At 37.4% G+C, this 25,394-nt stretch overlaps 7 protein-coding genes across 14 annotated transcripts; 4 read left to right on the top strand and 3 right to left on the bottom strand.

Moving 5' to 3' along the window:
* Window positions 1-1,110: 1,110 nt before the first annotated feature.
* On the top strand, window positions 1,111-2,891 carry LOC110418420 (monooxygenase 2-like). Its single transcript, XM_021431142.1, has 5 exons — window positions 1,111-1,289; window positions 1,381-1,527; window positions 1,615-1,831; window positions 1,937-2,165; window positions 2,258-2,891. Exons 1-5 carry the CDS (start codon window positions 1,216-1,218, stop codon window positions 2,797-2,799), a joined length of 1,209 nt encoding a protein of 402 aa, XP_021286817.1. The 5' UTR covers window positions 1,111-1,215; the 3' UTR covers window positions 2,800-2,891.
* A 556-nt stretch (window positions 2,892-3,447) lies between these two features.
* On the top strand, window positions 3,448-6,946 carry LOC110417912 (putative 26S proteasome non-ATPase regulatory subunit 3). Its single transcript, XM_021430507.2, has 9 exons — window positions 3,448-3,605; window positions 3,722-3,810; window positions 3,962-4,152; window positions 4,640-4,777; window positions 4,843-4,979; window positions 5,143-5,197; window positions 5,273-5,383; window positions 5,591-5,830; window positions 6,066-6,946. Exons 2-9 carry the CDS (start codon window positions 3,732-3,734, stop codon window positions 6,567-6,569), a joined length of 1,455 nt encoding a protein of 484 aa, XP_021286182.1. The 5' UTR covers window positions 3,448-3,605; window positions 3,722-3,731; the 3' UTR covers window positions 6,570-6,946.
* A 388-nt stretch (window positions 6,947-7,334) lies between these two features.
* Window positions 7,335-9,472, bottom strand: LOC110418341 (SNARE-like superfamily protein). Its single transcript, XM_021431035.2, has 5 exons — window positions 9,288-9,472; window positions 9,061-9,157; window positions 8,816-8,894; window positions 8,619-8,700; window positions 7,335-7,715 (listed from the first exon to the last, which is right to left on the bottom strand). Exons 1-5 carry the CDS (start codon window positions 9,318-9,320, stop codon window positions 7,575-7,577), a joined length of 432 nt encoding a protein of 143 aa, XP_021286710.1. The 5' UTR covers window positions 9,321-9,472; the 3' UTR covers window positions 7,335-7,574.
* A 1,412-nt stretch (window positions 9,473-10,884) lies between these two features.
* On the top strand, window positions 10,885-18,433 carry UBC23 (ubiquitin-conjugating enzyme 23). Of its 4 annotated transcripts, XR_002445349.2 has the most exons (10): window positions 10,885-11,051; window positions 11,814-13,895; window positions 14,395-14,532; window positions 14,972-15,439; window positions 15,959-16,028; window positions 16,118-16,257; window positions 16,540-16,851; window positions 17,255-17,594; window positions 17,879-17,986; window positions 18,077-18,433. XR_002445349.2 is itself a non-coding variant. In XM_021430275.2 (8 exons), exons 2-8 carry the CDS (start codon window positions 11,814-11,816, stop codon window positions 17,504-17,506), a joined length of 3,462 nt encoding a protein of 1,153 aa, XP_021285950.1. In that variant the 5' UTR covers window positions 10,885-11,051; the 3' UTR covers window positions 17,507-18,035. The 4 variants fall into 4 exon arrangements, 1 of the variants encoding a protein (XP_021285950.1); XR_002445347.2 differs by having other exon boundaries at window positions 17,255-17,986; XR_002445348.2 differs by lacking the exon at window positions 17,879-17,986 and having other exon boundaries at window positions 18,077-18,431.
* A 639-nt stretch (window positions 18,434-19,072) lies between these two features.
* On the bottom strand, window positions 19,073-19,986 carry LOC110418430 (transmembrane protein, putative (DUF1279)). The gene has a single exon (XM_021431155.2). The coding sequence runs from the start codon at window positions 19,749-19,751 to the stop codon at window positions 19,308-19,310; it is 444 nt and encodes a 147-aa protein (XP_021286830.1). The 5' UTR covers window positions 19,752-19,986; the 3' UTR covers window positions 19,073-19,307.
* A 445-nt stretch (window positions 19,987-20,431) lies between these two features.
* LOC110418454 (mavicyanin-like) lies at window positions 20,432-21,699 on the top strand. The gene is made up of 2 exons (XM_021431187.2): window positions 20,432-20,857; window positions 21,224-21,699. Exons 1-2 carry the CDS (start codon window positions 20,623-20,625, stop codon window positions 21,553-21,555), a joined length of 567 nt encoding a protein of 188 aa, XP_021286862.1. The 5' UTR covers window positions 20,432-20,622; the 3' UTR covers window positions 21,556-21,699.
* A 218-nt stretch (window positions 21,700-21,917) lies between these two features.
* On the bottom strand, window positions 21,918-25,366 carry AMS (basic helix-loop-helix (bHLH) DNA-binding superfamily protein). 5 transcript variants are annotated; one of them, XM_021431073.2, is made up of 10 exons: window positions 25,037-25,366; window positions 24,755-24,895; window positions 24,545-24,661; window positions 24,271-24,447; window positions 24,103-24,181; window positions 23,945-24,013; window positions 23,089-23,769; window positions 22,617-22,916; window positions 22,347-22,523; window positions 21,918-22,257 (listed from the first exon to the last, which is right to left on the bottom strand). In XM_021431073.2, the coding sequence occupies exons 3-10, from the start codon at window positions 24,640-24,642 to the stop codon at window positions 22,030-22,032; spliced, it is 1,809 nt and encodes a 602-aa protein (XP_021286748.1). In that variant the 5' UTR covers window positions 24,643-24,661; window positions 24,755-24,895; window positions 25,037-25,366; the 3' UTR covers window positions 21,918-22,029. The 5 variants fall into 5 exon arrangements, with proteins under 5 accessions (XP_021286748.1, XP_021286747.1, XP_021286751.1 ...); XM_021431072.2 differs by having other exon boundaries at window positions 24,806-24,895; XM_021431076.2 differs by having other exon boundaries at window positions 24,839-24,895.
* Between the last annotated feature and the right edge of the window lie 28 nt (window positions 25,367-25,394).

The raw sequence follows: 25,394 nt of genomic DNA, 5'->3' as shown, positions 1-25,394 counted from the left end.
CAAAATGCCAGGAATCAAGCTTAGAAATAAATACTTACAAGAAGGTTCAGTTTTGCCTGCCATCGTCACTAATTTGACACTTCCAAGTTTCGGTCTTATCTATATTTGCAGTTTCAATATTTCCAGCTATTGATAACCCTCTGAAAGCTGCTTTAGCTTCAACTTCTCAATCGTGGCCCTGAACTCAGTCGAATATCTTGGCATCAAGATATATATAAAATTTACATGATAAATTATTGAGGTAGGAAATGTCTGAAAACAACTGAATTTATGTAATAAATGAGAAGAAATACACTATTTGGGTGTGTCCCAGGAGGCTTGGACGTCAAAGTTGAACCACTTGTGGCGTTGAAATTTGATTGGACCCCCATTAGCAGAAAGACTATCGTGATATATTTGGCTCCAAAATATGCTTGCATGGGCATTCCCTGATAACATCAGCAATGAGCAAACCTACCCTATTTTCGAGAGTTAAAAAACAGAAATAGTTATGAATCCTACGTCACATGCATCTTTGGAGCGAAAGGAATGTTCCCATCTTTTATTAATTAAATGAAAAGTCTGATTGCCACTTTTTCAACACTGTTGTCTTCCTTTTAATTGTGTGTATCTATCTGCTGCTTGATTGAAATTTGGTAATAAATGAAATACTGAATGTTGCTTAAATTCAATGTATTTGGTTATGTGATGAAGAAATACAAGATGTAGATGCAGATTACTTGGCATAAGAACCAGGAACCTTCAGCTAGAAAGTTCCAAGAAGCTCTTAAAATGCTTTTCAATGGCCGGAGATTCTTTGCAAGATCGAGTTGAAACTCTCATCAGGAGTTGCCAATTACCAATTGCTTAGTGATTAAAAAAGAATCATTTAAAAAGAAAAGAAAAGAAAAGAAGAGGGGAAAAAACAAATGTGCATGGGGGATGGGACTGGTGCTTTGCTAGAGGGAGGTAAAGTGCGGGCATGCAATGATTCAACCTTGCCCGCTAAGTTTAGCCAGCAGTCAGTCACTGTCCGAGCAGACAAATTAACCAACATGCAAAATTGCACACGGAAAGTGGACTGAGTTACCTGTTAGCTGCCGTACTCATATGTCATTGTCTTTTCTTTCTCTATATAAGAGCCCTTCTTATCCTTAATGTTCGCTGGTATCATTTCTCTGGCCGATCTTCCTGTCAAGAATTAAAAGCAATCTGCCACTGCCTCTACAAATCAAGATGGAAATCGTTGAAGACGTTGTGATTGTGGGAGCTGGAATTGCTGGTCTCACCACATCCTTGGGACTTCACAGGCATGTCATTGCCACCAACAAACTTTTGATATGATCGAAAATTTCTGCATCTGTATATGTAAAAACAGTAACTCATCCCAAACTTCTGCAGGCTAGGAATTCCTAGTTTAGTATTGGAATCATCAGACAGACTAAGGACCACAGGATTTGCATTCACAACATGGAAAAACGCCTGGAAAGCCTTGGATGCTATTGGCATTGGTGAATCTCTCCGTCAACACCATAACCTGATGCAAAGGTACTTTTAACTACACCATCACCTGGAAAGCCTTGGATGCTATTTCCCTATAAACTTACTTGATGGGGTATTTGCATCTGTTTACAGCTTGATTGTTGAATCTACATTTTTAGTTCGGTCCACATCGGAGATGTCATTCATGGGTTCTGAAGTTCGTTGTCTTCAAAGGAGATTATTGTTGGAAACTTTAGCAAATGAACTCCCCAGCAGTACCATCAGGTTCTCCTCCAAAGTAGTTTCTATTGAGGAATCAGGCTTCTTTAAACAAGTGCATCTTGCTGATGGAACCATCCTCAAAACTAAGGTAAAATCGAGTTAATTTATAGTAAATTTCTAATTGTCAGATGTAAACCAAAAGGAATTTTATAATTTTATTGTTTAAGAGGCACTGTTGATTGTAAAATTGCAGGTTTTGATTGGGTCTGATGGAGTCAACTCAGTGGTGGCAAAATGGCTTGGTTTCGAGAAGCCTGTTTTCGCAGGGAGATCAGCAATTAGGGGTTTTGCCACTATTGAAGGTGGCCATGGCTTTGGACTAAAATTCAAGCTGTTCGTAGGCAAAGGTGTTCGTTCAGGTTTACTCCCTTGTGATGATGAGATTGTTTATTGGTTTATGACTTGGACTCCCGCCAGCAAAGGTACCTTTGCCCCCGTTCTTTCTGTTAAAAACCTGTGACTGCTTAATGCATATCATCCTTCCTCAAATTCTACTATTATGTATTACTTGCAGAAGAAGAACTAGAAGAGGACCCAGTTAAGCTGAAGCAATTTGCGTTGAGCAAGCTTAAAGATACACCAGATGAAATGAAATCTGTTGTAGAAAAAACTTTGCTAGATGACATTGTATCATCTCCCTTAAGATACAGAAGGCCTTGGGAGCTGCTTTGGGGAAATATTAGCAAGGGTAATGTCTGTTTAGCTGGTGATGCTCTTCATCCCATGACCCCAGACCTTGGCCAAGGTGGGTGTTCCGCCATGGAAGATGGCGTTGTCCTGGCCAGGTGTCTTGCTGAAGCCTTACTGAAAGTACCAGGAGGGGAAATCAAGGAAAATATTGATGAAGAAGAGGAATATAAGAGGATTGAAATGGGGTTGAAAAAATTTGCCCAGGAGAGAAGATGGAGAAGCATTGATCTCATTACCACAGCTTACGTGGTGGGTTCTATACAGCAACATAATGGGAAGATAATTAACTTCTTCAGAGACAAATTCCTATCCAGGTTCATATCTGGGATAGTGTTAAGGAAGGCTAATTATGACTGGGAATCTTAATTAGCACTTGTTGAATGAAGCTTGAACCCTTTGTTCTTACATAGTTTGGTGTATAATTTCCAAAGTTTCAATAAAGAAAGTTCTTGATTAGAGTTTTCAAGTTTGTATTTCAGGTCTAGCACTGTTATAATCCAATCAAATTATACAAACAAACAAAATTTTAGTTGTTAGATTAGACCAATGGTAAGCCACAAAACAGGACCCAAATTATTTTTTTTAAAAAACTCAATTGAAGTAATTTTAATATTTTTCATCTCAAAATTTAATCTCAAATTTGGTTAAGTACACGTTTCTCTATTAATTATTATATTATTAAATTTTAATTATTTTTAATATTTAACTATTTAACTCATTGATTAGTATATAATCCTTTTATCGACAAAACAGGATTGGAATCCTCATTCATCAATTATAAAAAAAAAAAAATTAATTACTTTTAGTATTAATATTTTAATGCTTGAATTTTTTTTTATTTTGTAAACCTTACATCGGGCCACAAGAGAAAGAATCCAAATAATGTTGGACTTGTCCCAATGTAGGGCTTTCTAAAAATCTATCTTTACCCAAAAAGAAAACTACAAACGATGCGTTTCACCTGTATTTGATATGGCTTTTCTTTTACTATCTAAGCGGCGTCGTTCGGTCTGGTCTTTCATCTTTCTCAGGCCCTCCTTGGCCCCTTTCTCTCTCTCTCTCTGGCTCTAGACTCGCAAGCTGAAGATACTGGGTTGAAACTGAAAACCTTGCTCTCTCCGTACTCAGTTCTTGATTCCTCCAAATCCATCACTTCCTCTCGCGAATCAGAGGTCAATTTTTCCCATTTCCCTTTTACGTTTTACTTTTAAGCTTCTACCTAATCAAAATCTCACTTTTTTAATCTGAATTTAACATCCATTTTCGTTCTAATTCGCTATTGTTTCAGGTTCTTGAAAATGACTCAAGACGTGGAGATGAAAGAGCAAGCAGCTCCTTCCAATTCCCTTTCTTCTTCATCTCCTTCCACTTTACACCGTAAGTTCAATCAGTCTATAACATCCACGTGTCTTTTACACATATCTTTTTGACGTTTGGTGATAAATATTTTAATGTTTTTGATGTTTTATGAACTGGTTACTTAAGGGTGTTTCTCGGGTTTGAGTCAAATTTTCTGGATTTTTGTTAGATTTGAAGGAAATTGCGTCTCTGATAGAGACCGGCGCATATGCCCGTGAGGTTCGCCGTATTTTGCGGGCTGTAAGACTTACTATGGCTTTAAGAAGGAAGCTGAAGGCATCTGTGCTTTCTGCATTCCTCAATTTCGCTCTTATCCCAGCATCCGAGGCCCATACTCGACTTTCTTCTTATCTTCCTAAGGTAATTTTTGATGGGATATTGCAAAATGTTAAGTTCTTCATGTTGGATTGTTTGCTTTTCTCCTTTGGCATGATGGGTTCGATGCCTGTAGTAAAGTGAATTAGAGACCTTTTGTACTATGGTTTTGTAGTCGAATTGATTGGCGTGCTCTCGTCTTAATATAGACTTGATGTCTTTACTTAATTCTAAGCGTTAAAAAACATGCTAGAGATAAAAAAAAATGGTTGTATCTATGAAGTTGATGATTGGTAATTGGCCCTTGATTGACCTTCTTGTTCAAGATATGATGTTTATTCTTTCTAGTTGTTTCCTCCGCTGAATTAGTAGGTTTTAAATGCCTTGATCAGTAGTCAAGTTTCTCTCCAACTTACCATTCACGTTCGCCTTAGAAATATTTGTTTGTATGAGTACAATAAAATATTCATGATTTCATAAGTTTTGCATTTACTGTTCCTTTAAGAACTCAATTATTGAATGTTGGTGTCAGGAAGATGAGCATGAAATGGAAGTTGATACTGCAACCTCTGCAGTTCAAGCTCCTGCTAAGCATTCCCTGCCAGAGCTAGAAATCTACTGCTACTTGCTTGTCCTGATATTTCTGATTGATCAAAAGAAATTCAGTGAGGTACATTGGCTAATATTTTTGTCAGGATGTTCATGTTTCTTGTACATAACATTATCTCATTTCAGGCGAAAGCATGTTCCTCTGCAAGTATTGCCCGGCTGAAGAATATGAATAGGAGGACTGTTGATGTTCTAGCTGCTAGGCTCTACTTCTATTACTCTCTTTGCTATGAACTAACGGGTGATCTTGCTGAAATCAGGGGGTGAGCAATATTGTATTCAAATCTATTTTCACCAACTCGTCTTTAATAAATTCTGGCTTGTGGTTTACTTTTAAGAAACTTCAGTGTATTAAATGTCTAGTATTCACGACCAGAAGTACAGTATCATATTCTGGGTCTGATTAGGATGCTCTTTCATTGACAGTAACCTTTTAGCCCTGCACCGGATTGCAACATTGCGCCATGACGAGTTGGGTCAGGTAAACTCTCAAATATTGGAGCAATTATATCTCTGGTGCTAGGGTCTTATATATTTGGATATTGCTCTTATGTAGGAGACACTTCTCAACCTGCTACTTCGCAATTACCTCCATTACAATTTGTATGACCAAGCAGAGAAACTGAGGTCCAAGGCACCCAGATTTGAAGCTCACTCAAACCAACAGGCTAGCCTCGATCTTTAGAGTCAAATTTTTTTAGTATATCTTTAAAATTACCAATGTTTCTGGCATATTGTTTACTTCATTTCAGCCAACTAAAATGCATTTTAATGGTTATGAAGTGGTTGCCTGGTGTATACTTATGGTTATAGCTATAAAAACATTTATTGTTATTTGCTTTCATATCCTAAGGCAAAGGTTTTCCTCATGCAGTTTTGCCGGTACCTCTTTTATTTGGGGAAGATTAGGACCATTCAGTTGGAATACACAGATGCTAAAGAGTGTCTCCTTCAAGCTGCCCGAAAAGCTCCTGTCGCAGCCCTTGGTTTTCGGGTGCAATGCAACAAATGGGCAATTATTGTCCGATTACTGCTAGGAGAAATCCCTGAGAGGACCGTTTTTATGCAGGAAGGCATGGAGAAGGCATTGAGGCCATACTTTGAACTGACAAATGTGAGTTTGAGTTTGTCATACTTATATTATTTTCTTTTCTTTTTGCATTGTGAAGAACCAATGTCTGATATTACACACAGACTTTCCCCAATAAGGAAAAGGGAGAGAAGTTATCTGTGTAGCTCTTAAATATTCTCAAAACACAAGTCATGCGTGGATCGCCGCAATTTTTTAATGGGATTTAAAATTTTTTAGAACATAACCAAGGGTTGTCATCTGTTATGTATGTTTTCAGGCTGTGCGCATTGGGGATTTGGAGCTCTTCAGATCTGTTGCTGAGAAGTTCTCAAATACTTTCACTTCAGACCGGACCCATAATTTGATTGTCAGGCTGCGGCATAATGTCATTCGGACTGGGCTACGCAACATAAGTATCTCATATTCTCGCATCTCACTGGTTGATATTGCCAAGAAGCTTAGGTTGGACTCTGTTGCTGATGCTGAGAGTATAGTAGCCAAGGCAATCAGAGATGGAGCAATTGATGCAACATTGGATCATGCAAATGGATGTATGCTGTCAAAGGAGACAGGAGACATCTACTCTACAAATGAGCCTCAAATGGCTTTCAACTCTAGGATTGCTTTCTGCCTCAATATGCACAATGAGGCAGTGCGAGCACTTCGGTTCCCGCCGAACTCCCATAAGGAGAAAGAAAGTGCTGAGAAGAGGAGAGAAAGACAACAACAGGAGCAAGAGCTTGCAAAGCACATCGCAGAGGAAGATGACGATGAGTTTTAATTCAGTGACACGCAAAAGGCCATTTATCCAGCATATGATGCTTTCATCAAGTTGTGCATTTTCCTTTTAATGCCCTAGTAGAAACATTTTAATTTTCTTTTTCTCAATGACTACTTAAACCGATAGCATTGCTCTATATTCGTCATATGGGGTTAGCTCATTTTTTGCTCATGATTTTAACCTTTTTAAGTTTTGTTCCTTGAACAATGCCGTGTCATTTGGATACACCATGCAGCCATTTGAGACCTCTCAAGGTGGAACTTTGCTCAGTATGATTGTCTACTGTCGTTAAGAGTAATTATCCAAGGTGATATAGACTTATATGCTGGTTACAGATGGTATGCAGCTGAATGATTATTGAAGAATTTTATGTGAAATTCTCTTATATGTCAGTTTTCCATAGTTTCCATCTGGATAATGATAGGAATTTGGCAGATACTTTTATCCTTTCTGACCGAGAATGGCAAAAAGGCATCTCATGTAAGCATCACAAGATAAATGCATGGTTCTCTATCTAGCTAACTACAAAAGAAGGCAAGGTATCGCTGGCTAGGCTAATCAGGAGTCATGTCGATAAAGAATATGCAATCATTATTCACCAATTGCCAGACAACTGGAGCTGTCGTAGACTCATAATTGGCGCTGGCACATCATATTTTGGTATGAATACAGGGACGATATTGGGTAAGACGCTCCATATGAATTGACACTTATGTCGTTGGCCAGTAAGTGAGAAACAAGGGACAACCAAGGGTGAAAGAAAAATACCAACGCAATTAAGAAAATAGTAATTTCTAGTTAGAAGAAACGAAAAATATGAGTCACTTGTTCATCTTTGATACAACTCACATCCTGAACAAATCATGAATGATACATAGTATGTTCAAACTCCTAGGTGAAGGAGGGAAAAGAAAATTAAAAAAAAAAACAGTAATGAGTAGAAAGAGTAACAGAATCTGCTAGTTTAATGAAGAAATATTCAAAGGCTTTAATCTCACACCAGAATCACCCAGCTGAACTCAACCCAAACGACTTGACTATGGTGCTCACTCTTTCTGCAAAAGTTCTGGATGTAATCTTTTTACCAGGCACATGAAATGGGTTTGAGACGGCATCAACATATACCGCATGGAACCTCTTGAAAAACTATACATAAAGTACAGAAAAATTGAAGAGGAAGAACAAGTCAGTGGCCACAATAACATTTTGAGCATCCGTTAAATATATAGACAAAAATATCCTATTTTTAATAAGATAACAAGCTGCAAGAAGGATTAGCTATTTTTCTAATCACTACTAAATCAACACTCAAACATTGGTCCCAATTTTATGCTTAGAAAGTGTGTGTGAGTGTGCAGTTGGTGGTTGGGGTGGAAGTAGCTGACCTACAGTTTTACGTGGAACTCTCAACCAGCTCATTTGAAACAATAATGAATAATTGAATTCCACATAGGAATATCTACAACAGAAGATGAAGTCACATGCTAGGATATTGACACATGTGCATGGCTAAAATATGTTGATTTCAGCAGAAACAACCACCAAAATTTCAAGAGTTTCTGTATAAGCAGGTACTAATCATGTATTGGGATCAACCAGCAAACTAGTAGATAGAAATATATCTTGAGAATTTACTCACAATTTCTCCATCTCCAGACTTCCCCTTTAGTTCTTCTATCATATCCAAGATTATAGCCCTTATATTACATCAAGAATAGGGCTAAAGCCTAGTGAACCATCTGTAGTAGAGGCTAAAGCTTAGGCAGACTTCTTGAAGATAAACACAATGCCACCATTAGTTCTTCATTTATGGGGGGTTTAAATAAAGGTTCACTTACTGATACAGGTATTTTTAGTTGAAACATAACTAAAGAGTATCAACCCATGGTCCCAAAAATTGCGCTTAGAGTAAACCAAAGACAGAGAGGCGAAAATAAAGATAGCACTATTAGACACTATGCATTATTGCAAATCAACATTGTCTACCTCCAGTGAATAAAGAAACAAAATAGAATAAATCCAATTCGTTCTCAGCACAGCAATACTTACATTTCTGACATCGGCATCTCTAACATCTAAATCGGTCGTCACCAAAATGAACTTCACCTTTGTGTTAGTCAAATAACCATACCTAAAGACAACACAACCATACACATCAAGTTCAACAAATCCAATAATCAAAAATCACAGCAAGGCAAGAGTTTCGAATCAAATGTAAGACAATGGAGTGTCAATTAACTTCTTACACTTTGTAATTTTCAGTAGGATACAGCAGGCCCAGAAAGGTCTCGTTCAATGGCGGCCCAGATTTTTTGGGATTGTTCACTATCAACACATACCAAAGTGCAATCAAACATCAGATGTTAAAATCCAAAATTTGAAACTAACATAAAAAAGAAAACCTTAAATTTTGACATTTTTTCCTAAATGTGCCTGATCCAGATCCTAGTAAAAAAATAGTCTAAATTCTTAGATAAAAGAAAATTAATACCTCGCTCGTCGACGACATCGAGGGAACAATGGACGATGTGGTGAAGTTTGAGAGCATCATCGGCGTCGGTGAAGCTCTGTATATACAGCGGATTGTTCTGTTTCATGCCATGATAAATGAAAAAAGAAACAGATCATCAGGAGAAAGCAAAAGAAAGAAAAAAAAAAAAGATTTCGCATCGTGATGTGATACGTGAAAGAAAGAACGGTCGGAAGAGTAGGGTGCACCTGATAGCCGACGACGGCGACACAGACGATCATCTTCTTCGGGTTTCACTCTCAGCTCTTCCGCGCTGCCCTCTTGTCTCTAACCGAAGCGGATTGGAAGCAAAGCCTCTGTTTGCGTCAATTAGAAAAGAGGTTTTACGGTGTTCTCAAGTGTAGGTTCATATGGCGTGGACACTTGATCTATACCCTTGAAATTATAGCCCCAATATATCTGTTAGTATTAGTATTATTTTTCTTTTTTTTGAACTTGAGAGTCTTTAATTTTGACATAAAATCTAACAAAAGATGTAAATTTCACTCTTGAATTTATTAACTCCCCTAGTTTTGGTGCTATGTCTCACTCATGTTCATGGATATAGTAAAGTGTAGGATTTGACTCTCTGTAAAGTGCCAATAATTTCCATTTTTAGTTTTTTGTCAAAATAAAATTTCTTAGTTATTGTATAATAATTTGAATTAATAAATTAGCATTAATTTAAAAAAAAATCAAAACATAGTTGTTATATGTCACTTACTTAAATTCACATTTATTAAAAGCACTTCAGCAAAATTAGTTCATAAGCAGTTTTCTTATAAATGTGCTCAAAAAAAGGATGTTAAGCTTCCTCCTTATTTCTAAGTATCACTTTATAATTATATATAATTTTTATTATAATGAATTTTACTAATATTGATATTCAAAATTTAAAAATTTAATTATATGTGTTTAAATTTAAATTGCTCAAAATTCTCTTTTCAATGGTAACAAAGATACCCTGAAATTTTTAAATTTTAAATTTAAGTATCTTAACCTCTAGGTGACTAATTATTTTTCACTCACCCACGACATATTCCAATTATTTTTATATTTTCGGGTTTTTAATAAAAAATACATTACAAAAATCTCACCGTTTTAAATTTATTATGTTTAATTGTTAAAAAAATTATTAGCTCTATTCGCAAAACTTTATCATGGTTTTTCATAGTTTATGGATGATAGTTAGGATCATAATCAAAAGTTAGAATACAAAAAATATATTTTTATTTAAAACTTTGTATTCATTTTTCAAATTGAGTACATTTTTACCTTATTTAATAATTTAATTTCTTGCATTTTTCTCTCTTTATATTAAGGAGATATTGTGATTTTGTTAAGTTGAATTGCCTATTCCAGTTAAAATGTTGATGAAATCTCGTGGGTAGAGGATTTTCCTATTTTTCTATTTTTTTAAATATTTTTACCTAAAAAGAAACTTTCCCTTGCAACAAAAGCCTACCTTTCCTTCCCTTGAAAAACTATCCGTATAAAGCCAACCCTTTTCTTTACTTCAAATGAAGATATAGCACAAATTTTTATGCTTTATATTATTTATTATTATTTTTAACACAAGGGAAAATATAAAAAACAGTAAAATACCATTATTTATTCCTTGTAGGCGTCTATTCCCAAACATATTTGGGGCAAAAGAAAGCGCCAGTTTACAAGACATCAGCAAATCCAACGGCTCTGATGGAAACTCAGAATTATCGGATTCCTATTGGCCAAAACATCCAAAACTTGTCATCAGATTACAAATCTGCCCCTTAGACTCCGCTTCCAAATTCTAGCTCCCAATCACAGCGTTTATAACTTTATATTCTCTTCCAGTTTTCTTTCTCCTGTCTTCTTAATACAATCAACTTTACGTTTTACAGCAACGACTCTCGGTTTAAAATACAAACAGCTCCTTTCGTTCTATTTCTCTCTCTCCCTCTATTCCAAAAAATCGTCGATTTTTTAATCAGGTAATTTTAATTCAGATCATCTTTGAAATCCGGCGATTAATTACCGATGAAAGCTGAACCAATGCTTTCATTTTCCTTGTTAATTCTTTTTTTACAATTTTTATTGGAATGAGCTGGTGTAGTGTGGATTTAAGCTGCGTGCTTCTTCTTCTTTTTTTTCTTTTTTTAATTCATTAATATTTGAGCTGTTTTTGGAGATTGTTTTAATTTGCCTTATGATTTGTGAATATCTATATATTATATTTGCTTCTGTTTTGGCAATCAATTTCTTAACGTTTGATTTGAATGCTATTTAATAGCAGACGTGTGTTTCTGGAATAATCTTTGAGGCACTGGTTTTGTGTTTTGAATCGGATATTAAATGGTTACATGGGGATTTTCAGGCCAATTTTTTTGTTTGATTTTAAAATCTGGTGATAAACTGTTGTGAAAGAGCTCAATGTAAGTTTCAAGTGTATCATATCTGAAATATTTGATACTATCTAATTCAGAAGGAACTGGTTCAAGGGTTTTACTATATTTCATTTGCCAACGTGAGATAATCAATCATGAAAACCTTGTTGTTAATTTGTTAAACTTTAAGTTAGGTAACTTGTTGTGCTGGAAACAAGGAAAAAAAATGAATTGCAAAACCTGAGATTCTTGTTAGGTTGAGCAAAGGGTTTGGAAATTCGAAGTAAAATGCTTGATAGGTTGAAACTTGTTTTGTTGAATTAAGTGTGCTACATGATAGTTTTATGATGTTCATATGTGTGATCTCAGATGGCGATGGAGCAACATTTATTAGCTTCTGAGACTAATGAATCCACCACAACAAGTTTGCATGGAAGTAACACTTTGAGTCAGGGTGGTTCTTCAACAAATGGGTCTGTCAGTGATCAAAATGTAAATTACACTAATGTTGGAGTTAGTAAACAAAATGAGACTTCCAGTAACTCTCATAGTGTTCCTTATATTTATCGACAAGATGTTGTCAGGAGTAATACAAGTGGTGCAATTGGGATTGTGAGTGAAGTTGCTGGTGACTCAGATTCAGATGGAAGCATAACTGATGATGAAGATGATGAAGACGAAGATGATGAGGAGGATGGTGAAGATGAAAGCGGTAATGGTGATGCCAATAGCAATGCTAATGAGAGTGCCGATGGGAACAAAGGTGGTAATTATAAGTGTGGTGATCTTCAAGCTGACCAAATTCGGGTACTCTGGATGGATGACACTGAGCCAGTTCAAAGTATTAAGAATGTACGTGTTGTTGATCGGGGTTTCTTACATGGGGATTATGTTGCTGCTGCTTCAGATTCAACTGGACAGGTGGGTGTTGTGGTGGACGTCAATATCTCTGTTGATCTGTTAGCTCCTGATGGATCTATTTTAAATGATGTCTCAACTAGAGACTTGCAACGTGTGACGGATTTCACTGTGGGTGATTATGTGGTCCTTGGTCCCTGGCTGGGTAGAATAGATGATGTTTTAGATAATGTCAACGTGTTGTTTGATGATGGCTCTGTATGCAAAGTTACAAGGGCTGAACCGTTGCGTCTCAAACCAATTTCTAGAAATACCCTTGAAGACGATAGTAATTTTCCCTACTATCCTGGTCAGCGTGTAAGAGCAAGCTCTTCATCTGTTTTCAAGAATTCTAGGTGGTTATCTGGCTTATGGAAGGCAAATCGGTTGGAAGGTACAGTCACCAAAGTTACAGCTGGAGCTGTGTTTATTTATTGGATAGCATCTGCTGGCTATGGGCCTGATTCTTCCACTGCCCCTGGTGAAGAGCAGAATCCAAAGAATCTAAAACTGTTGTCTTGTTTTGCGCATGCAAATTGGCAAGTGGGTGATTGGTGTCTTCTTCCAACTTCATCGCAATGCATTCCTTTGGACAAGGGTTTGTCCAAACTGCAGCTTAATGGTTCCATAAAAAATAGGGGAAATCGAGATAAGTTGGATAGTGAATGTGATTCGCAAGAGGTTACTCTGGAGGAATCAAATGCTAATAGTGAATCCATGGATCTTGATGCAACACCTACATCTGATGAAAACAATGCAAATATTGAAACTAAAGACAATGGCGCTATTGGAACTAAAGCCTCACCTGAATCTAGCTCTTGTAGTAGTTCATTATCAGTTTCAAAGGAGACTGTCCATGAACATTGGCCACATCACCGCAAGAAGATCCGGAAAGTTGTGATTAGGAAAGACAAGAAAGCAAAAAAGAAAGTGGAGAATTTTGAAAGGGCACTTTTGATTGTCAATAGCAGAACCAGAGTTGATATTGCATGGCAGGATGGAATAATTGAACGTGGAGTGGATGCAACGACATTGATCCCAATTGAAACTCCCGGTGATCATGAATTTGTTGCAGAGCAGTATGTGGTGGAGAAGGCCTCTGATGATAGTGATGATGCATATGAACCCAGGCGTGTTGGGGTTGTTAAAAGTGTTAATGCAAAGGAGCGGACAGCTTGTATAAGGTGGATAAAGCCAGTTGCCAGGGCAGAGGACCCTCGAGAGTTTGACAAGGAAGAAATTGTAAGTGTGTATGAGCTGGAAGGACATCCAGATTATGATTACTGTTATGGTGATGTAGTAGTTCGATTATCCCCGGCTTCTGTTCCCACGCAATCTGCTTCTGGTGAAGTCTCCATTGAGGAACCAAAGCAGGAAGATGGATCAAAGGAGATAAAACGAGACTTGAAAAAATGCTCAGGAAGTGACAAAGTAGAAGATGAATCACCAAATGAAGCTTCCATGGACTTCACGGATCTCTCTTGGGTTGGGAACATAACTGGCCTGAGAAATGGTGATATTGAGGTTACATGGGCTGATGGGATGGTTTCAACGGTAAACTTGACGCCTCATTCTATGAACTATTATTTCCTTTTGTTTCTCCTCAGAGTTGTCCATTAGCTCTGAATCTTAAACTGTGCATCATTTAGTAGTTGGTTTTCTTATATTTATTTGGTAACCTCACTTCCCATCAATTTGGCTGACATAAAACATGAGTCTGTTTTATTTCACTGGATATGGTTATTTCGGTGGGGATGAAAAAACTCTGTTTTGTTCTTTTGAGTGATTTATTCTGTACATTGGCGTTAGGAGGGTAACTATAAGCATTATAACCTTAGAGAAGGTTTCTGATGACATTTTTAGATTATTGTAATTTGTAGATATTTCAAACGCTACTTATATTTTGTTTATTTCAGCTTATTATTAGGAATATCTTAACTAATTGTATATTCCATTGTGTGATGATTAGTGATAACTATTTCTTACTGTGCCTTTTCTCCCTGTGGAGGAGCATAGTTATTGTTTTGACAGATTGATCTTTTGGTTTGTTTAGGTTGGACCTCAAGCAATTTATGTTGTTGGCCGAGATGATGATGAGTCAATTGCTGCTGGGAGTGAAGTAAGTGATGATGCTGCTAGTTGGGAAACGGTTAATGATGATGAGATGGATGCTCTTGAGAATGCTCAAGAGGTTTGTTTCTGTTTGAAACAGTGGTGTGGGAGTCCATAAATATTAAATCAGTTTCATGTCAATACATCAATTACTTGCAAGCAGGCTTTCATCGAAACAATAGTTGATCTTGGCACTTTGTTTTGAAGCACTTTTTATGAGCAACAATGTGCTCTCAGATAAGCTGAATAGGTTGAGATTTAGAACTCTGAGAGCAAAAAATTTGATGGATTAATGACCATATGTTTGGAAAGAAATTTTATCTTGCCTTAAATTTTAAGTAGGACCATCAGATGGTTGGAAAAATTTTATTTAGATGCCTGCTGCAAGTGCATGATCATTAAACTTCTTATGCATCATGCTAGTGGAACTGTCAGTATATTCTTATGATATCTTAAGTCTATTAATTCATGTATTTTGTTTCTCAATTGAGTGAATGATGTGAGTATTTTTTGTTCAGGATCCGGAACCACAAAATGCCAGCAGCATTGTTTCGGAAGTTGAAGAGGGTATGGAGAATAATTCTGGAAGGAATGCAGCATTATCACTTCCTTTAGCTGCATTTGATTTTGTCACCAGACTGGCCAGTGGATTTTTTTCAGGAAGACGAAAAAATGTTGATCCAATTGATTTGGATTTCAAAGGAGAAACTGAACTTCAGCCTGAGGGAAGAGATTTCAGCTATGAGTCTAGCTCTCAAAAGTCTAATGTTCTTGATAATTTCAGTGGGGAAAGCATTAATGAGAAAGGAGAGGAACATGTTGAAGAAAAGGCCCACGAAAGTTCACTTCCAGCAGAAGTTTTATACAATGTGAGGATTGAAGACTCAGATTCTAAAACAGGTGATGAGGATGATACTTGCAGTTTCAAGCGGTTTGATACAGCTAAAGATCCTCTAGATCATTATTTTCTTGGTGCAAATGGACAGGTATATGAAATTTTATATGTAAATATTGTAACATAAATAGCTTACCCTGTTGTCTCAAGTTATAACATTAAGGACATGAAATATAATCTTTGGAGAAAGACTTTTTGTGCTATCATAGTATGATTTGGATCATCCTTTAATTTGATTGTGTATTTAATATGTGCACAGATATATTGCAGTGCAACTTGGAAAGCCATGTCATAGACTTATAGCATAGACTTGAATCATTGATAAAAGAACTTCTTTTTTTAACGAAGATAGCCTATTGCTTGAGGAGATTCTAATCTATTGATATGTTGTATTTGTTGGTAAATTTTTTAGGTTTTTTCATTACTTCTCCCCGTTTTACATGCAATGCTAAATTAAGCCGTTATGTCATATCATATGTTCTGAAAGTGTTGACTTGCTCTGCAATAGTGTTATTAGTAACAGTAATGTATAGCGTTACCCAGTTGGGACTTCACGCACGTAGTTATGGCTTTAGGATTTTGAACCCTCCCACATTAATTATGCTTGCAGAATAGTACTGGAAGAAAGTGGCTAAAGAAGGTGCAGCAAGATTGGAACATCCTTCAGAACAACCTGCCAGGTAAGGAATGTGTGGTGTAGGTGTATCAAAAGGTTTTATGTCCTTGGCTTTAGCAACCTTTGTTTTAACCAGTTATAACTATTTAACAGATGGAATCTGCGTACGAGTATATGAGGATCGGATGGACCTCTTGAGGGCTGTAATAGTTGGGGCATATGGGACACCTTATCAAGATGGTCTCTTCTTCTTTGATTTCCACCTTCCTCCTGAGTATCCAGATGTGCCACCGGTAAGATTAAGGAACTTCTCTGTATGTCTTCCTCCCCCTCCCTTCATCTCCTTCTTGGGGAAAGATTTTCCAACATGATACTTCTTTTAGGAGAAGGTATGATGACCATCATGTCAGGCCTTGCTACTGGGCCCAAATTCCATTACTTAAAAATCTTGAAATACGTTTTCCTTCATCTTTTAAAATTCAGAGAATTATAACTTCTGAACTTCTTGAAAATGAATGTTTTATAGGATAAACAATTCATGTTGTTTTCCTTTGAATGGGGTTTTGATGCTGCAGTCAGCATACTATCATTCTGGCGGTTGGAGAATAAATCCTAATTTGTATGAGGAAGGTAAGGTGTGCCTTAGCCTTCTAAATACATGGACTGGCAGGGGAAACGAAGTTTGGGATTCATCGTCCTCTAGCATCCTTCAAGTCCTAGTTTCACTGCAGGGGTTAGTGCTAAATTCTAAGCCATATTTCAATGAAGCTGGGTACGATAAGCAGGTTGGAACAGCTGAAGGAGAGAAAAATTCATTAGCATACAATGAGAATACTTTCTTACTGAACTGCAAGTCAATGATGTATCTCATGCGGAAGCCCCCAAAGGTGATTATTACATTTCAGTTGTATGTTCCTTTTATTCAGTTACTGTCCTCTGGTGCTTTGGGAGTTATCTGCTAAGATTTCATAGGCGTATGGAGGTTTTTAAGCATTGGCACATTATATTTAGTTTCTTAGTGTCTAGAATATGTAGATTTCATTGTTTTTTTAATGGATCCGATGAGTGAAATTAAAGGTCAAATGGTTCCTGTTAAAGTTTGGTGCTGATGTATTGAACCCTAACATGGTAATTATGAATAGTCAGCAATAGATTCAACTGACATCGTAAAGTCATTTTCTTGCTCAGTAATGCTTGTTATATTCTCAAGATGTAGTAGGCATTTTCTTGCTTCCGTCTTTCTTTTTCAGATGTAAATGATTAATTGTATAACTTTATGACCATCTCTAGGACTTTAAAGAACTTGTCAGAGACCATTTCAGGAGACGTGGTTATTACATCCTTAAAGCCTGTGATGCATACATGAAAGGCTACTTAATTGGCTCTCTAACTAAAGATGCCTCTTATAGTGATGCGAACAATGCAAACTCCACTTCAGTTGGTTTCAAGCTGATGTTAGGCAAGATTGTACCGAAGCTTTTGTTGGCACTTAATGAAGTTGGAGCTGATTGTCAGGAATTTAAGCATTTCCAGCAATCATAGTGGTGGGTTCTAAACACTACTCATTGGTGAAAAGAAAAAAAGATAAAAAAGAAAGACAACTACTCAGCATTGCCACCAAAGCAACAAGGTCAGTGCTGGTACTTCCAAATTCCAGGTATTTGTCAATGTAAAGGCTCTATCATGCTCTATGACTGTTTATAGGACTTGGTAAAACATTCTTCTGTCTTGTTTGGAAGCCTTCTAAACTCTAGGAGCTGGAGTTTCTTGGAGCAAATCGCAGGGTTCCTTTTCTGTCTTTTGGATTTTTTTTTTAAAAAACTAACTTAGAAGATTCAAAATGCGTGCAGACTTTTCTCCTCTTATTTCTTCACTTCATTTGGGTGAATTTTGCGTCTAACTTTTTGTTTACAGATTTCTTTTAGTACTTTAGGAATGGGAAGACAGTCAGGGTTTTGGATTGACTGTTGACTTCAAATGATGAATTGAAAGAAAAGAGTATCCTACCTCTAGAGTTTCATTGTATGTTCATAGACGTTGTCATGAATATTATTGAGTTAATTTGCTTTTATCTGAATCAGATTTCGTTTACTGTATTTCTTGTTCTGATAGATACGATGCTGAAAAGCCACTATAGATGCGTGATCAGAGGCATGCTTCTGATGAGAGCCATAAATATGAGCTACGCTAACCCGCGCAACTTGCCGTTTTTAATCAGAACGGCAGACTCTTTTACGGTACAAAAATATGTTCGATTTGGGTACCAGAAAGCGTACAAGTCTCTATAACAGCAGACTCGAACCCGACATTTGTCAATTTTTAAAACATTAGCAAGCTAATAGATAGATTAGACATAATTCTATACCAATGCTCTTTATAAGAATTTTACGTTCATGTCTTAATGATAAGGTAAATGAATGGATGGGCTGCCTTTGAATATTAAAATGCTTGAGTTGGTCATCAACCATTATTGATAAATAATAAAAAGCACTGGTTAGATAAAACTTAAACTTCTGTAAACATCTGCTCTTTCGAAGTTAATTTGTAAGAGATATGAATCTATATATGCAATGCAAACTCCTTGGACTCGGACCACTCTCGGTCCGTGTTAGCAAGTCATCACGGCGCATAAAGCCATGGCTCCTCCTCCAAACACACCACACCGCCCCCCCACCCCGACCAGCCTCCTTTGTCCGGAAGTACATACATGCTTACAAACTTCAAAAAATACCTGGGTAAACATAACATTCCAGCAGAAAGTTGTGTCTTAATCCAAATTACACCTGATTAAAGGAACTCGGAGGTGGCAGGTAGTGGCATTGTGCAATGAATCCTAAACCTGCTTCTACTGGCCACATGAAGAGACAAAAATTACTTCGACCAAATTTAGCAGCTAACTGAAGCAACTCTTTTCCGCCCTTTCAAACATTTGGTACGTGAATGATTTTCAAGGGTTGTCATCCAATTCCTAGTCAAGTGTCATCTTCACCTACAACCATTTTCTTTCCACTGGGATCTTAAACCAATCCTAGCTCAAGTACCACAATTTCTCCCTTCCATATTCTCAATAATAACCATAAAAATCCATGCTCAACAACAGCAGAAATATAGTACAGTACTAAGTAAAACTATTATTGCAAAAATTATTGTCCTTTTTCAAATGTAAAAACAACAGGTGTAGCTTTAAACAAGCTACCGCCATCTTTCTTCTCCATTCCTCAATTTCGCCAACCGACACCAAAAATGACAAAAGAAACCATTCACAGTGTCACAAGCATATGAGGAAATAAAGAACTTTTTTTTAAAAAAATTCAATAAATTAAAAAAGAAAAGAAAAGGTGAATCATACACGGTTCTTAATAATCCTTCTCCTGGCCAAAAACCTAGACACCGGAGGAGTAAGCGCGATGGTGATCGGAACCCGAACTGGGAACAAGGCCTTGTTACAAAGCACAGCCAATGCTAGGGCCCCACCAGTGGAAGCGGCGAGCTCAGCCGTTCGATTCCTTTCTTTCTCCTCAACCACCACCGGTGATTTCTCAGTGGGTTCTACCATCACAAACCCATCTGGGTTTGGGGATTGCGGGGATGGGTTTTGGTTCTTTTCGTCTTTGGAAAGGCCCGGGAGATGTAACTTGTCGAACAACGATTCGACGTCGACGTTGTTCTTAATGGCTACGTAAAGTCCGGTTATGGAGGCTGTAGAGACTGCGAAGTGGACCCCCAGCGCCACTTTCCCGTACTTCTTCAAGAGCTCCTTGAATCGGCCTCCACGTAAAGCAGCCATCCTTTAACCTTCTTTGGATTTTGTATAAGAAAGTAAAGACAGTGGGAGGGGTTTTGGCGGTGGTTTAGGGTTTTGGGTTCATTTTCAGTTTAGGCGTTAGGAGTTAAGGCCAAAAGATAGATTGCTGTTTTCACTTTTCCATTGTTGAACCCAAAACGACACCGTTAGCTTCCTCTTTTACCTGTGGAGAACAAATTGGACCTACTCAATAGGCCTCCTATTTCCCTTAGGTGCATCCATTAGATCTATCCAATGGCCCTCGAACCCATTTAATTTATTTATTTGTTATCTAATTTGTAGTCCCCTTTCTTCACCAACATCATGGGTGGTGCAACTACTTGTATATTGCATACCTACCTCTTATATAAAAAATAGAGTTAGAATGGGGAAATGCTTCATTTATAATTCATGCCATATTGTCTTGTCCTTGTTACTTTAAGGCATCAAGACTTACAAATGTATCTTTTGTTTGAAGCATCTTCTACCGTCAATCATCATAGACAGCACATCCATCCCTGCAACAATCTTATTGCTTACAAATTTCATTACACTTTCATTTAACTTTTCATTTCATTGGCGGGCTGCCATATATTTGGAGCTTTGGGATCAATTACTTTTTGTTACTTTTGAAAAGTTCTAAACCTTAATATAAGATATGGTAGTAAGAACAGGCATGGCCACCGGTATAAACATTTTAAAAAAAATCCAGTCCTCGATCAATGATTTGGTGCCAGTTGTATCTTACTATTTGTCCTATAATTTATAAGAAGTGATGGTGACAACCCCAACTCGATGGAATTGATAAAAACTAAGAAGGGGGAATATACCGCTTTCAAAGGTTTCAACCATAGGAAATGTCTAGGTTGGTTCAATGGTTTTCAGCAAGCCTTCCATTATTTCCATCATATTCATTGCTTTCAAAGCTATGGAAGACAAGACTGTCAGATATTGTAGTCTCTTCCCAATCATTCTTATGATCTGTTTTTGCTTCTTGAAGAGTACCACATCTGAAGTTTACAACGTTGGTGATGAGGAGGGGTGGAACTCAGAGGTAGACTATGTTTCCTGGTCACGGAAATACAATTTCAGCGTTGACGATGTTCTAGGTATAATCTGTTCCCTTTAAAACTTTTTCTGATTTGGTTTCAGCTATATGGTTTATTAAAGTTTGCAAATAATCTTGTCCCAAAGTAAAGTAGTTAATCTTAGGATGAAGAGATATGTTTGGTATGGATTCTAAGCGTCATCTAGAAAATTATCTGCCTTCGTCTTTAGTATGAGGAAAATCTGCTTTTGGTCAATATGGTTGTGAACATATCCATACCTTTTCCACATAATTGCCTTATCTATGGAGGTTTTCAAATATAAATATGTCAACAAATATATACATACATATCAATCAGCAACTATATATTTCTACACAACAGAGCAGATGGTTCAGAATCTTATTTTGGGTTTGTATTTTTTTGTAGAGTTTAAATATAATAAGGGGCAACACGATGCCTTTGAAGTGACAGAGGCTACATACCGATCATGTAATACGAGCAGTGGAGTCCTAGCCAAGTATGAGACTGGAGATGATCAAGTCAAGCTCACCAAATCAAAGAAGTATTGGTTCGTCTGCAACATAAGTGGCCATTGCCTTGGGGGTATGAGGTTTGGAATTGATGTTAAAGCAGGAAACACCAGTACTAATTTGGGGCCAACTCCATCAGCCAAATCTGGTAGCACTTATGCCTTTGAAAGATGGAGTTTGAGCCTCTTCCTCTTTGCATCTGGAATTCTACTCAATGTATTTTGTTGATTAAAAATTGCAGTTTAGGCACTACTTTCTGCTTTTTTGACGATTACCTCCCTTAAAATGATTTTTATCCATTATTGACCCATCATAATTGATTACTTTAAATGTGAACTCTTTAAGTTAATACAGTTACTGTTTATCCCCTAACATTTTTAGCCATCTTAACCCTGTGCCAGGGTCTGACTATCATCATAACCTTTACGCAGCCATTTCACCTAACATATATACTAATCAAACATGTCAAGTACTAATGGTATTTGTATATTGAAATGCCTGCAGAAAGCATATATAAGTAGATCTTTCTGCTAAAACAAGTTTTTTTTTTTTTTGGGGGGGGGGGGGGGTGGGGGGTGGTGGGTGTGGTGAGGGTGTTACTCCTAGTATTATTGTAAGAAATCTCCTGATGATTAGCTTACATATTATAAGGAAAGGGATACAAGGTCCAAAGACCCTTTCTTACGCACAGCTTGAGGAAGGTCATGCCAATTGCTTTTGGAAGTGGTGGAGATGGCGGTGGTGGGAACTGATATGGTGATTGTGGAGGTGATGCTGAAGCTGCTGCTGCTGCTTGTGATAATTGCAATCAATGCCGTTGTTATTCTCCGAAGCTTTTGCCATCTCAGACAAACCTTTGGAAGGGTTTCGGGTCAGCTCCAGCAAGGAGTCCCTCACATGATCAGCTTGAACCATCTCACTGTCTTTTATCTGCCACCAAAAAGTAAGTTCAGTTAGTACGGGATGTGTGTGTATAAATATTTAAGCAAGATGCAATTTAGTCTTCAAGGATATCTTACCTCTACTTTGAAAACATTTGACACAAGGCCTCTGAAGCTGTTTACATTCGCATTTGTTACTTCCAAGCCCAATGAATCCAAAGCCTCCATTAATCTCACAAACCCTCCAGGTTTGTGCTCACAGAATACTTTAACGAAAAACTGGTTTCCATCTATTTGAGCAACTTCCACTTGTACCTAAACATTTTCCATCCTTCTTAAGAAATGAAAACCCATGAAATTGCAATTTAAACTTCAACTGGGAAGACGAGAATATACGTATTGATTTACCTCCATCTGCTGTGTCTTGTCACTTGTAATTTCCACATCTTGCTTTTGCTTTGAGACACTGCCATTACCTCCAACTGGAAAGCCATTCGGTCCTTTATCATGTTCAGGGTTAGGATCCACAGCGATTTCATTTTGTGAGAAAATCTCAGATTGAACATTCTTGTGGATTCCATTCAGGCCTGTTTTCTTAGAACCATCATTATCCGAATGTTCCTCAAGCTCATCTTGTAGTTCTTTTACTTGGTTTTGTAACTCCTTCACAAACTCAATTGCGTCTCCAAGGATGGAAGCCCTATCCAACTAAGAATAAACAGTCGACAACATATCAAAAGATTTTTGGACTAAAGCTACCGTCAGAACTCAATCTAGTTCTTCATGGTGACAAAAGATTAAGACAAAGGTCATAAAAGAAGGAAACAAGTACTATGAAAAGGGAATCAAGTAGATAATGTACTTAGACAGGGATAACTACCTTAGAAATTTTGGGAACCAAAGAGCGAAGAGCATAGAGTCTCTCGTTAAGCTTTTTCCTCCTTTTCCTCTCAGCAACAAGGTTTTTGGACTGAGGCCCCTTTGATCCTGGCCGCCTTTGGTACCTTGCATCATCTTCATCATCATTCTGATCACTGCAATCCGACATTGAATCTGATCGTCCATTCTCTTGTTTAATCGAGTCCTTATCATTTCCTTGGATTAGGATTGATTCATTGGTTAGAATGGAGTTCAATGGATCCATCTCTTGAAGTTCATTATCATTATACGGGCTAGCAACCTTGTGATCAGGAAGGAATGCATCGTGGGATCCTTCAACATACACATCAATCTTGGTTTTATGTTCTGAAAGGTAATTATAATGCTGCAGGGAGTTCGTTGGCGAATTGCATGATCGAATTCGATCAGCAGAGATGTCATATGGTAGGTTTAGTGTTTCTAGTGTTGTTGCCAAAGAAACCGGTTGTTGGAAATGATTGGTGGGATCCTTTTGATCATCCTCATTGCCTAAATGATGCTTTGGTTGAAGCTCATTCAGTGCTTGGGTGTTTAGTTCGGTAAAATGTGCATCCATGCTGCTTGAGTTCATCATTCCGCCCTGCTCTAATGAGATGTTGCAGAGGGTGGCAATATAATCTATGACATTTTGATCTTCACATACCTGTTTTCAGAAATTAACAATCGACCAATTGCCATTTATGATCATAGGAAGAGGGTTTTCATAGTAAGAAACAAATGATAAAATGCTATTCTATACAGCTTACAAAAAACGGTGTCGCAGGATTAAAAGGGAAAATGTAACAGAAAGAGGAATAAGAAAAGAAATATTGTAGTACTTGTTTGGCAACAAACAGCTCAACTAGACCGCCTGCAACTGGAATCAAAGTCCTAGTTCCAACTATTTCCTGCAAAGGTTGGAAGAAAAGATCAGCTTAGATTTTGGTATGTGGAGGGATAGTCGAAGGTGCTTGATTAATTATTTAAATGTACTGACCTCTAAAACATTTGAATCTGAGTTATTAGAGAAGTTTAACCACTTGGGTTGGTTTGATATCAAGGTCTGTGCATGGCTCCTGTTTATGATCTCAGGAAGTACTTAAACTCGACAACCACTCATAAAGATATGGAAAGAGGAAGAAAAGAGGAAACAGTAAGCGAGTACCCGGAGTCCAGGGGCATGCAAGAGGGAAGTTGGGCAAGCAGTTCACAGGATTTGGTTTTTGGGTGCTGGAACATAACATCCCTGCAAGGAAGGACTGGAGTGACAGGAAATTGAAGTTCTCCACCGCTGTCAATGTTCTCAGCTCCAGCACAACAACAATCCATCCACTCAATAAACCTAAACCAATCAACAAAACAATAGATTGGAGAGGACGAGAAACATAGATGGATTTACACACACATATCATTGCAGTTTATGATTTATATATTCTGACCTTTGATCATCACTCAATTTCCAGAGAACGCAATAATCCCATCCTTTGGATCCCACTAGCTGTCTTAGTCTCTCCAGGAGGTGTTGGAAAATATTCATCTTAACCGTCAATGATTCACTGAGGGAAAGGGATGAGAGAATCGCAGTATCAGCTAGGACTTGTCAGGAAACCAAGAAACCGCATGCAGAAGAATCCATCAACTGTTTCTACCTTCTAAAACCTTACTAACAAATCTAGAAACTTTTTCTATAGTTCACTCACAAGCAACCAGAGACCAAAAGAGGGAAAACAGACCCGGCAGGTTACCGTGTCTACTCTTAGTTCCAAAATTGTTGTTGCTGCTTCTTTTGACTGAACAAAATTGGAAAATTATAAAAAAAAAATTAACAAACGAAGAATAGAAAACAGAACAAAGGGACAAGTAGAGATGCATCCAGGGTTGAGTTGATAGCAATGGTTAACTGCATCATCATCCACTGCAACATGACTTACCTCATCCTTAAACTCCCATCTCAAAAAATTCAGAAAGTTATCAGAGTATAGCTTCTTATTGAACGAGAAAAACAAAGATCTAAAGGACACTAACAATATTATGCTGAGATGAAGCTTGGGTTTGTTTTTGTTACTTGGTAGGTGAAATGCAGGGCTTGCATGAGAAAAGAAGTTTAGATTTATATATTCTTGGGCTGAAAGAATGAGAAGGATATATTGGAATGATGGCAGGAGCATATTGCATGAGCTAAGATGGCGTGTAAAACCTTAACTAACTCTTTCAAGCTTTTTCATTCGTTATGGTTACATATTCTCTCGTGTCTCAACCACTCTCACAACTTCGCAACAAATTAAGAAA

Source organism: Theobroma umbraticum, unplaced genomic scaffold (assembly GCF_002168275.2).
Source record: "Theobroma umbraticum cultivar Fairchild unplaced genomic scaffold, ASM216827v3 scaffold_50.0, whole genome shotgun sequence".
Classification (NCBI taxonomy): Eukaryota; Viridiplantae; Streptophyta; class Magnoliopsida; order Malvales; family Malvaceae; genus Theobroma; species Theobroma umbraticum.
Note: the sequence above shows the minus strand (reverse complement) of the source record. Positions and strands in the feature narration are given on the sequence as shown.